This window comes from Canis aureus, chromosome 5 (genome assembly GCF_053574225.1).
Source record: "Canis aureus isolate CA01 chromosome 5, VMU_Caureus_v.1.0, whole genome shotgun sequence".
In the NCBI taxonomy this organism is placed as follows: domain Eukaryota; kingdom Metazoa; phylum Chordata; class Mammalia; order Carnivora; family Canidae; genus Canis; species Canis aureus.
Genome location: NC_135615.1, coordinates 792,035 through 805,026, shown reverse-complemented (window position 1 = coordinate 805,026; position 12,992 = coordinate 792,035). Strand labels below are relative to the sequence as shown.

The following is a 12,992-nucleotide window of genomic DNA, read 5'->3' as shown; positions in this document are numbered from 1 at the left end:
AAAAAATATTTTATTGATTTATTCATGAAAGACACTGAGAGAGAGGCAGAGACACAGGCAGAGAGAGAAGCAAGCTCCATGCCGGGAGCCAGATGTGGGACTTGAACCTGGGACTCCAGGAACACACCCTGGGCTGAGGGCAGGAGCTCAACCTCTAAGCCACTCAGGTTTCCCAACCACGAACTACTTAGTATTAAGCATTCAATGTTCAGTTGAAGCTTATTTCTTTTATTTATTTATTTATTCTTTTTCTATTTTTGATTTCTACTAAGCTTTATTTACGTATTTTAGAGAGACAGCTTGTACATGCACAGTCTTGGGGGGTTGGGTGAGGGGAAGAGGGAGAGAGTATCTTAAACAGACTTGGTGCTGAGTGCCAGGGGAGCCCAGAATCCAAGGTGGGGCTGGATCCCACCACCCTGAGACAAAACCAAGGGTCACTCAACTGGCTACGCAACCCAGCTACCCTGAAACCTAGCTCTTTTCATTCAGAGTCCATCTCCTTAGTGACTCCTTAGTGACTCAGTGTTTTGTGTTGACATCTGGGATCCCATACCATTGATAGAAGAGAATCAAGCAAGTTTGTACAACCTGGAGAAAACCCTCACCTTTATTGGAAAGTTCTTAAAGCTATATCCCTGAGAACTCTTATTTCTCAAGTATTAATGTTTGCTACAAAAAAAAAAAAAGGAATTGTCAAATGGGGATGAGCAAATGTAAATGGAGTTCATTTGTGCTACATGTATAGTGCAGTTTTGAGTATTTCACAAACATAGATGATCATTGAATCTTTCTTTTGGGGCACAGTGTCTTCCTTCTTGCAAATTATGTATTCTTTGGAATATAATTGAAAAAACACTATTCCAGAGATATCCATTAAAATCAATAACAATATTTTAAATATTCACTACTATGTTTTAGAGAGTGGAGATACAGAGATTAAAAAAATCACCCCTGCCTTCGAGAAGCTCTTGGTTTAGATGGTGTGGAATAGAGTGTACCATGGTATATTATGTGAGAGAAGCAAAGATTCTTGGAGCCAGGCAATGTTTGAAGCGAGTTTGTAGAATGACTTCAGGTAATCTATGAAGAGGTAGTGGAGGTCTATTTTTTTTTAATTTTACTTTTTAAAAGGATTTTATGTTTTTGAGAGAGACAGAGAGCAAACAAGCAGGAGAGAGAGCACGAGTGGAGGGGAGGGGCAGAGGGAGAGGGAGAAGCTGACTCCTTGCTGCAGAGGGAGCCCAAGGTAGGGCTCCATCCTGAGACCCTGGGATCATGACCTGAGCTGATGAGCTGAAGGCAGATGCTTGACCAACTGAGCCACCCAGGCTCCCTGAGAAAGCAGTCTTTTAAAAAGAAGGAGCAGGTGGTGAAAACAGAGTGGTGAGAAGGAAGGGGCTAATTTTATTTTACTTTCTACAGTATATGTTTTAAGTTTAGCAGAATGTATAGAAATTTTAAAATTTAGCATGCAAATATGTAATTTTATAAATTATAAGTTGTTTTTTCACTTTTACAGGATGGCCTCACACCAGTTTTAGTTGCTCTAAATGAAAACAAAGAGCAAATGGTAAAATTTTTAGTAGGAAAAGGAGCACGTCTACTTTCAGGGGATACGGTTAAAAGGTAGAGTATTTTTTTGTTTTGTTTTTTAAACCTTACTATTTTGTCTTGAGTGGTAACAATTTCTCATGTCATAAATTTTATCTTAAGATGATTAAGTTATAGTCATATAGTGAAAAATGTCAGGATGTCATCTCTTAGGTAGAAAGCAATTTTTCTGACAGGCCAACATGAACAGTGTATAGCAGAATTCATATTTCTTTGTAATATTGATTGATGTCATTTGCAATAGTTTTTTTGCCATCGGATTTTATATTAAAAGGGTTTCATATTAATATTATTAGTTTTATAATGGGGACTCCCAACTTGTAGTTTACTTTATGACACAATTCTGGATATCTGAACTCTTTTATTAATATTTTTTAAGATTCTATTTCATACTTTAAAAGATATACAATAAGCATAAGTAGGAGTTGTTTTGTTTTTTTGGATGACACTTTGCTTTATTACTTTTTGTTGAAGAATACTGATGTTGTTAGATGATCCCGAAGTGGTTACCATTAGCAGATACTCTGGGTTCATCAGTTTTTATACTTTTTCATGTCCAGTATGTTTTATCATTTTCATTTTTAATTGGAATGGATTGAAGGATGAAAGAGAACCTTAGGTGAATAGACTCTTCCTTTAATGAGGATAAATCATAGGTGAGTGATAAAGAGAAAAGAGATGGACTTTAGATTCACAGAAGACTAGGTTTAATTGTTAGCTTGCCTCCTTGCTGGGTATGTGACCTTGGAAACATTACTTACCATCACCAGATACATATCCTGATATGAAAAGGAGGATAATAATATATCCTTCAAGGGTGGTTGTGTGTAAATAATTATATATATATATATAATCATGTGATTTAGTGCCTACCACATGTTTAACTTAACATCACTAACTGCAACTATGACTGTTTTCTTATCATTAGTGTGAATATTACTGTTTTAAGCCTACAGATAGCTTTTATACCGACCTGGCCTCCAGGTGGTTTGGAGGTACACTGTACCAGTTTAAGGAAGAAATGGGGATTTTTAAAATGATTTTATTTATTTATTCATGAGAGACACACAAAGAGAGGCAGAGACACTGGCAGAGGGAGAAGCAGGATCCGGAACTCCAGGATCACGCCCTGAGCCAAAGGCAGACACTCAACCGCTGAGCCACCCAGATGTCACAAAATGGGGAATTTTTTTTAAAAAACCCTTCACCTATTCAGATCAGTGACCTCGGCATAGTTTCTTGTTCATCAGAGGGTTTTAAATTAGCAACTTCTACTATGATACCCAAGTGGAACCAGAGACTTCTTTTTTGTCCCTTCATTTTAGCCGTGGGGTTAATTTACAAAAATGAACACTTGGACATGTTAGTGGTCAATTCTGTAGCAACATGTGAGATATTACCCTGATGAAGTATATCAGATTAGGTGCTTAAATACTCTGAGTTCTTAAGGATGAAGTTATCTCTCTGTTATTTTAGAATAGCCCTTATGCTTGCTGTAAAATATGCTGTAAAAGATGAACCATGAAATATAGTCAGTCTTCTCTTTAGGAAGGTTTTCCTAAGATGTATATGGATGGACTGCAGAAGAATATGCTATTATTAATAGTATTAATATGTAAGTTTACATTAAAATGCTAGTTATTACTAGGATACCTGGGCGGCTCAGCGGTTGAGTGTCTGCCGTGGGCACAGGGCATGATCCCGGGGCCTGGGGATCGAGTCCCATGTCTGGCTCCCTGTGAGGAGTCTGGTTCTCCCTCTGCTGATGTCTCTGCCTCCTCTCTCTCTCTCTCTCTCTCTCTGTGTATGTGTGTGTCTCTCATGAATAAATAAGTAAAATCTTTTTTCAAAAATGAAAATAACTTAAAACATGCTAGATATTTCTCAACTGAGGTTTAAAATATAGTAAAATAGTGTTACTTCCTAGGTAACAGCTGAGAAGGTATAATTTGATTCAGCACTTTGGGGTGGCAGTGAGTTAGAGCCTATCATCACCCAGAAACCAAGCAAAAGGCTAGACTAGTTAGAAGTAGCAATGGGTGCAGGGTTCTTTATGTCAGGACTCTTGAGACCTTTATCCTTAGGGATCCTCACTGTATCTGTTTCATTCCAACTATAACCCTTCTGCATGGGGTTCACATAATGTTATACCTGGGTGCTTCTTAAAAAGATTTTATTTATTTATTTATTTATTTATTTATTTATTTATTTATTTATTTACTTATTTATTAATGAGAGCAAGCACAAGTGAGGCGGAGGGGTGGAGGGAGAGGGAGAAGCCGACACTCTGCTGAGCTGGGAGCCCAACACAGGGCTGGATCCTTGAGGCCATACCTGAACCAAAGGCAGATGGTTAACTGACTGAACTACCCACCTCAACGTCTGTTTTGACTAACTATTGTGTCCTAAGATGTTCAGTTTCATAGAAAACTTTATACTTTTCCTTGTGGGTTATCGCCTATACTTTCCCCCTTGAATTTCCCGAGAACCTAAGGGTTTCCCTAAGACCAGAGAGACAGTCCTCTTTCATAAGCCTTTTGGATGGAAAAAAGGACATGCTCATCATTCTGTGGTTTCCTTTGATTCTGTTCCTGCAACATTGCTGTTGAAACTGGTTCTGCAGTCCAGTCATGATTGACTTTTGCTCATAGGATGCCCTTGCTGATCCTCATTCGTCAGTCCTCATGGTGATCCACACTTAGAATTCAAACTTACAACCCTTTTTTGTTTATTACATATGCTTATATGCTCAGCTGCTATTCCAAAGCCACCGGCATGCTGTTCTGGCAGCTGGGCCTTCTGGCTTTAGCCCCATACACCCTTCCCTTCACACTCAAAAACCTTACGTGGAAACCATATATTAGCCCAGACCTTCATGATGAATTAACCTTCGAGGATTTTGTTTGTCTTTTCTGCTAGCAGACTTTAGTTAGGACCATTCTAAACTATTAAAGGAGTTCAAATAATACTACAAGAAGAGACTGGACTTTCCTTCCCCTTTGTTCCTACATCTGTACCCGAAGCCTGCTTTATTTTTTTAATTTTTTTAAGATTTTATTTTTATTTATTCATGAGAATACACAGAGAGGAGAGAGAGAGAGGCAGAGACACAGGCAGAGGGAGAAGCAGGCTCCATGCAGGGAGCCCGACATGGGACTCGATCCTGGATCTCCAGGATCATGCCCTGGGCTGAAGGCCATGCTAAACCACTGAGCCACCCGGGCTGCCCCCCAAGCTTGCTTTAACTCCTGTGGAATACCTTTTTTATTAGGTCATGGAAGGTCTCATATTGCCCTTCCCAGAGTTGTGGGCATCACCTTGCCTGAGAGACCACGTTTTGGGTATAATACCTCATTAAATCCTCCTAACAGCCTTGTAATATAAGATGGTAAGATTCCTGTTTTATAGAGAAAGACTTTGAGTGGAAGAGAAGTGGCTGGTCTAAGAACAAAAAGCTGCTGGTTTTAGAGCTGGGACTTTGGGATTTGAGACACTTTCCATTATGGCAGGCTAACTCTTAGTTTACTGAGCAAAATGCCTTCAACTCATGACTGGTTCACCTTACTTTTGTTTCTCCTTTAATTATAATTACATACTTGATAAAAGTTTTTAGAACTAACAAATTTGAAGTACCTATTCGGGTAATTTAAGTTTTGATGTTAACCCTGATATTCTTTGAAAAATCTTAAGAATTTGATATATCTGGTAAATATTTTTCATATCAGTATTAAAAAAGTCTCATTGTTTATCACTCTTTCTTATACGTAGCAGTGACCAACTAATTTCTGAACATGAAGAAGAAATGAAACCTGAAAATTCTTCACAGAATCATGATCTAGGTATGATTTTTTAGAGTGAATTACTTATGGTGGTCCTAACATAGATGAAGTCAGAGTAAGGCAGTTTTGATCATGAAAAAGCAATGAAAACAAAACAAAACAAATCGGATGTGTAAATTGCATGGGTGTTTGGTTTCTTAATTTCTTTCTTAATAGTCTAGGATTCAGAATTTGAGAAGTTCTTTTTGGTAATTTAAAATATGAGGCAGTATTGTCTGAAAATAAATTCGTTATCTTAGTATTTTTTAGAATTTATTTCTTTATTCCTCAGAGACACACAGAGAGAGGCAAAGAGAGAGGCAGAGGGAGAAGCAGGCTCCATACGGATGCCTGATGTAGGACTCAATCCCAGAACCTGGGATCACAACCTCAACCAGTGAGCCATCCAGGTGCCCTCATTAGTTATGAGACTTAAAATCCTATGGGATAGCTTTGTGTAAATAAGGAAAAAAGATTTTCAAGTTAGTATGTTTTATGTTTCCTCTATAAACATGTTATAAAAATTACTGGTTATACAAATGGTATTTTGACTTTTACAAGTGGATTTCATTTAGTAAATATTATTATAGCGTGATTTGTCTCATTATCCTTAAAACTGGAACTCTGCAGTACCTTGCTGGTCCTTTACACAAATGGCAAACAATAAGAACTGCAAAACTTAGCTAGTGTGCAGAAAGACCAATGAGATTGCTTGATTTTTTAGGTGATGACCTATCCTACGGAAGCCTGTTGAGGAGCACAGGTTATTTTAGATGCTGTTGCATCAACACAATCTCACTATTAGTGACTTCACTTCTCTTAAGTCAGAATGTGATATGTTGACTTCATTAGAACAATGTTCTCTCCTGTTTGTTGCATAATACTATAGTTTTTTGGAAATAAGATACTCTGTTATTAGTCAAAAGATGATCATAATAAATATTCAAAAAGGGCAACTTGGGCTCAACAAATTATAATAAAAGCACAAAAATGTTCGCAGTCACAAAGATGTTACCGTTGCTCCCCAGAGGTGGCACCTAGTGTGTTGCATGGTCTGAAATGTAGGAAGAAACCTTTGACTTAGTGGATCTCTATCACAGAAATTCTTTAGGTTGGCTTTGGTTTTGCAAGTTATAGGAAGCAAAGATGGAAGAGAGTTTTGGTCTTTCAAGGTGCTCATAATAGAATAGAGCTGTCTTTGTGTTGTGTTTTTTTTTTAAGATTTTAATTTATTTATTCATGAGAGACAGAGAGAGAGAGAGGCAGAGATATAGGCAGAGGGAGAAGCAGGCTCCAGGCAGGGAGCCCAACATGGGACTTGATCGGGGAAGTCGGGGATCAGGGCCTCAGCCAAAGGCAGACACTCAACCGCTGAGTCACCCAGGAGTCCCTGTCTCTTTTCCTGCTTGGCTAATTAGCAACAGCTTCAGGCATATTTTCACATGACAATATCCATGACCAGAAGAACTGTGTTTGTCTTTGTGTTTCTTTTATATAGGAAGAAAACTCAGCAGCTTGCAGTAAACTTCCCCTAACATTTTATAGGCTAGGTAACATGACTTGCTTGTTCCTAAACCAGTCACTGGTAAGTCAGGTACTGTGATTAGCTTAGAATAATCCTTTCTCCTTTTGCAGCTGGGGCGAGACCACATTCTTTGTGTATTGGGACACTAACTATCCAAATAAAGCTGTGGTTCTCCAGCAAGAATGAAGAATATGGAATGGCTGTTGGGGAGGGAGCCAGCAGGGATTGATAGGAGAATTTGAAATAGAAGAGTAATCAGATTAGATTTGAATTAGGGCCCTTTGGTTATGGCATAAAATGGGGATCACCAGGCTTTTCTTAAAAGGGCCAGATAGTGAATATTTTAGGCCCTGGGGTCTCACACTCTGCCATTGTCGTGTGAAAGTAGCCATAGCAATATGTATTGAAATAGATGTGACTGTGCTCCATTACAACTTTATTTACAGAACCAGATGGCAGGTTGGATTTGGCCTGTGGCCATAGTTTGCAGGCGTCTCGTGTGGAGGATAGATTGAAGAATACCAAGTTAAAGATACTGGAAGACAAAGGAAGCTTTTATTTCCTTAGCCAAGTATCAGTCCATTTTGAAATTTTCAGCCCTCTCTACTGAACAAGTCAGGAGGCTCAATTCATTCCATTTAAAATGTTGTTCTTGGGATCCCTGGGTGGCGCAGCGGTTTGGCGCCTGCCTTTGGCCCAGGGCGCGATCCTGGAGACCCGGGATCGAATCCCACGTCGGGCTCCCGGTGCATGGAGCCTGCTTCTCCCTCTGCCTATGTCTCTGCCTCTCTCTCTCTCTCTGTGTGACTATCATAAATAAATAAAGAAAAAAATATTTTAAAAAAATAAAAAAAATAAAATGTTCTTTTTCTAGGCCTTATGTCTTTCTCTAGAAAAGGTTTTGAGAAGAGTTTATTTATTTATTTGAAAGATAGCACAAGCGAGGTGGAAGGACAGAGGGAGAGAGAAAAGCAGACTCCCTGAGGGTCTCCACCCAGGACCCCAAGATTGTGACCAGAGCCGAGCCGAACTTTGTGATGAGGCATTTCATCCTGAACTTAGCAGTCTCTACTGAGGAGCTGGAGAGGTTCCGTTGTGTTCCAGCTAAATATGTATAGTCTGTTTTAACTGCTCCTAGTAGTGGAAGTCCAGGAAAATCATGCTATTTAAGTTTGCCATTGTCACTTTATGATAATGATTCTGCTAATGATACCATTTCCTGTCCGTCTCATAGGGTTTGGTTTGGTTACAATAATGGTCATTAGAAACATCCACTTGTATGTACCACATCCTGATAACTAGAATTCTTTCTTGCATTGGTAAATATAGAGGAGAAAATGAGATTTCTTAATGCATTAACTGCCTACCAATAGTACAATTAATATCCACTGTAGTGTGGTTTCCAGGTGTGGTCCCAAAGGAATACTTTTGAACAAGTCATCATCTGTCTTACAGTTTTAATATTCTGTATTTTTCTATTGTTGACTTAAAATGTATTTTCCTGCTTTCTTTACTAGTGGCTAAGAAGTCTGAAGAAGTCTCTTTAAGCAGGTAGGACTTTTATGGATTTTTTTAAAATGATGTGTTAACCAAGGAAGTGGAGAGGAAAGGATTTGTTGAGTGTTGTCTTCTGGGCTAGACACTGTATTATGTGCTTAATACGTCTTACTTATTACTTATTAGTCATTGCAATAGTTTCACCAAGGAGCTGTGCTGTTATAGCCTACTTTTTATTAACTAGTCAGCTGTAGTTCAGGGAGATGGATAAACTGACCCAGGATTCCATAGTTAATGAGTAGCAGACCCATGATTTGAATGTTAGCCTGCGTGGCTCCCACATACATGTTTTGCCCCTCAGCAGCACTGGAATTAAGATACAGATCTTAGATCATCCCAGATTGTCAAATTTCATTACATGTTAACTCTGATTTGGAGTTTTCTTAAGAACCAGGCAAGTCCAAGCATTTTCCTAATATATTTGACACAACTAGTGATAGCTAGAGGTAATTATTGCAGTGGTAACTAGTTTCTTGTTTTTACTGTCAAAGATTTTGGAGTGGATCTCAGTTACCTATGGCCACAGTACCATAGCTTTTACATAAGCAAGCCCTAATCAGGCAAGCTCTTAGATATAGTGACGTCTGCTCTCCTTGAGATGAATGATTTTTCTGAAAGTGAAGGATATGTAATCTAGGTATAGACCATGTAACGTTAATTAAATTTATCATCTATTTAGAGGGTATTTCTAAACAGTTGTCTATTTACTGACTTCTCAGTCTAATTTTCCCTTTAGGCTGGCACCCTTGATAAGTTCTGTGAAGCTTTTTCTTTTTTTGTAGACTTTTTTGCTTTTCTCCATGTCCTTTCTATACTCTTTTCTTGATTTTTTTAAACTTTCTTCTCCAATTTTCTTGCTGTTTCTTTTATTCCATTACTTTTTATCATTTCTGCAGCTAAGGATTCTCCATTTTTCTAAAGACAAAATGAAAAGCAGATAGAATTTCAGGGTTTTAAAGAATCTTAGAGATGTGTTAATCAAAATACTCTCTGATGCTGTAACCCATGTTTAACATCCTTACCAAGTGGTTGTTGAAGTGGAGAATTTGAAACTGAAAAGGGATTAAAGTGACTTACTTGAATTTGATAACTGACAGAAATGAGATTTAAATTTAGATTTTTTCCCTTTTCTCTCATCTTTGATTTAATAATATAAAGATAGGGAGTGGGTCTACTGTACATGAGACGGGAATTAGCAGGAGAGGGCATGTTTCAAGAAGAACCACACTGGGTTGAATAGGAAAAAGAGTTTTAGAAATGATGACAGAATATTGGAGTTTATGACAAGGTAGACAAAGGTCAATTACACAAAGAAAGAACACAAGATATTGGTTGTTGTTTATAAAAGCATATTAAAATAGAGCGTTCAAAAAAAATAAAATAAAATAAAATAGAGCGTTCAAGAGAGTCCTGAGCAGCATTTCTTTTTGTTGGTTTGTTTATTTATTTATTTATTTATTTATTTATTTATTTATTTATTTATTTATTTATTTTAATTTTTATTTATTTATGATAGTCACACACAGAGAGAGAGAGAGAGAGAGAGAGAGAGGCAGAGACACAGGCAGAGGGAGAAGCAGGCTCCATGCACCGGGAGCCCAACATGGGATTCGATCCCGGTCTCCAGGATCGCACCCTGGGCCAAAGGCAGACACTAAAGCGCTGCGCCACCCAGGGATCCCTCTTTTTGTTGGTTTAATTGAAGGAACTAGCATACTTCAGGGTTTCTTTTCCTTTAAAAAAAGATTTTATTTATTCATGAGACAGAGAGAGAGAGAGAGAGAGAGAGAGGCAGAGATACAAGCAGAGGGAGAAGCAGGCTCCATGCAGGGAGCCTGACTTGGGACTCAAACCTGGGTCTCCAGGATCATGCCCTGGGCTGAAGGTGGCACTAAACCGCTGGGCTATCCGGCTGCCCTACTTCAGAGTTTCTGTTGAGAAACATTAAAATCAGTTGAACCACTGGCAAGAGTATTTACAGCAAATAGGAATGGGACATCATCGACTTCTACCCCACCTTACAGAAGGCGGGTTAGATCCTTTCAAATAATGGGGGGAATGGAGATTCTGAACTATGTAAATGTATGGCCCAAGGTCACAGGGTCTTGTGATCGCTCCACCTCTTTTCGTAATTCTCTGATGCCCTTCCCATGTATGTGTAGGGTTTGGTGGGGTAGGACTAGCTGTCAGATCAATAACGGAGCTTCATTTGGGTAGTTGGTAAGGTGCCTACATTGAGATGACTGCATGGATGACTCAGACTCCATTTAGCTGGTTCCCAGGAGCAGGAAATGGCTCCTATTCTTGGTCATTTGAGCCTTTCCTTGTTTTGGGAATCTGTGCCTTGGCAGGCTAAAGACTTAAACGTTGGAGAGTGCCACTGAGCCCTGCAGAGGAGTGATCCAGGAGTGGTAGCTCACAAAAAGAAAATATTAGGCAGTGTGTGGGTAAATAGAGGCACAGATATCAGGACTATTTGTATAGCAGTCTCTCTTCTTGGGTATCTGAGTGCCCTTGATGATTTTTAAGGTCTTGCTAGTTTATGTGGACGTAAATAAGGCAGGACTTGTGAAACTTGGATTTTATAATTTTTAATCTTTTAATCTCTTCGGGAATAGTATTCCAAGTAATAACATATAAATTTGTTCTTTAACATCTGTAGATAGTTCCTTTTCAAAATTTAAGTATAGTTGACACACCGTTATGTTGGTTTCATGTGTACAACATAGTGATTCAGCAGGTCTATGTTGTTACCCCATGCTTACCACAAGTGTAGCTACCATGTGTTACTGCATATTGCTCTTACAATTCTATTGACTATATTCCCTATGCTGTACTTTTATCCCTGTGACTTACTATACCTGGAATGCTGAACCTCCCACTTCCCTTCACCCATTTTTGTCTGTCCCCCACCCACTTCCCTTCTGGCAATACAGAATTCTCTGTACTTATGGGTCTGGTTCTGCTTTTTGGTTGTTTGTTCATTTGTTCTGCTTTTTTGATTCTACATATAAGTGAAATCATACAGTATTTGTCTATTTTGCTCTGACTTATTTCACTTGGCTTAATACCCTCCAGGTAATCCACATTGTTGCAAATGGTAAGGTTTCATTCTTTTTTATGGCTGAGTAATATTGCTCTGTGTGTGTGTGTGTGTGTGTGTGTGTGTGTGTGTGTGTTATACATCTGTTGATGGACATGGGTTACTTTCATATCTTGGCTGTTGTAAATAATGCTGCAGTAAACATTGGGGTACATATGTCTTTTCAAATTAGTGTTTTCTTTTTTTGGGGGTAAGTAAGTACCCAGTAGTGGATTACTGGATCATGTGGTATTTCTATTGGTACTTCTTCAAGGAAACTCCATTTTGTTTTTTACAGTGGCTGCCCCAATTTCTATCCTCATCACCAGCTCACGAGTATTCCTTAGTCTCTGCATCCTCACCAATATTTTTTAGTGTGTGTTTTTGATTCTAGCCATTCTGACAGGTGGAAGGTGATAATTCATGGTGGTTAACTTTTGTCCAGTTAGCTGTCAGACATTTCAGAGAATTCCTCACCTGTCACACTTAGTTATGGGAACTAAAACTGGGCCTTTACTGGGCATTTCACAGGTTAGGAGAGGTGAAAGCAAAATAGATAACTAAACCCTTTTTAAAAACAGAGGCCAAGGGGCGCCTGGCTGGCTCAGTCGGTTAAGCGACTGCCTTTGGCTTGGGTCATGATGTCAGGGTACTGGGATAGAGCCACATATAAGGCTCTCTGCTCAGCAGGGGCCCTGCTTCTTTCCCCTCCCTCCACCTGCCTCTCTGCCTACTGTGCACACACACACACTCTCTCTCTCTCTCTCAAATAAATAAATAAATAAATAAATAAATAAATAAATAAATAAATAACATGTTAAAAAAATAACACAGAGGCCAAATTTTGAAAGACCTGTATTCTGAAAACATTGGTGAAAGCAATTGAGGATGACACAAAGACGTGGAAAGAATTCCATCTCATAGATTGGAAGAGCACCTATTGTTAAACTGTGTATAGGACCCAAAGCAATCTACAAATTTAATGCAATGCCTACTAAAATCCATCGACATGTTTCACAGAACTAGAGCAAGCAACACTAAATTTATATGGAACCACTGAAGACCTCAAATAGCCAAAGCAATATTGGAAAAAGAAAAACATAACTGGAGATATCTCTATGCTAGATTTCAAGTTATATTACAAAGCTGTAGTAATCAAAACGGCATAGTATTGGCATTAAATGGATACAAATATCAGTAGACTAGTATAGAAAATCCAGAAATAAACTATAATGATATGGCTAATTAATCTTTGACAAAGCAAGAAAGAATATCCAATGGTTTGAAAAGGCAGTCTCCTTCAATAAATGATGCTAGGAAAACTGAATGGGTATATAAAAGATTGAAACAGGACCACTTTCTTTCACCATTTACAAAAATAAATTCAAAATGGTTT

At 38.5% G+C, this 12,992-nt stretch overlaps 1 protein-coding gene across 13 annotated transcripts in view; it reads left to right on the top strand.

The window, feature by feature from the left end:
- The window catches only part of LOC144313594 (ankyrin repeat domain-containing protein 26-like), a 149,958-nt gene that overhangs the window by 19,083 nt on the left and 117,883 nt on the right, over nt 1-12,992 (top strand). For all 13 annotated transcript variants that reach the window (XM_077896527.1, XM_077896528.1, XM_077896525.1 and 10 more), the window contains exons 4-6: nt 1,523-1,629; nt 5,383-5,453; nt 8,475-8,508. In XM_077896527.1, the coding sequence (XP_077752653.1) occupies nt 1,523-1,629; nt 5,383-5,453; nt 8,475-8,508 (212 nt within the window). The remainder of the gene's footprint in view (nt 1-1,522; nt 1,630-5,382; nt 5,454-8,474; nt 8,509-12,992) is intronic.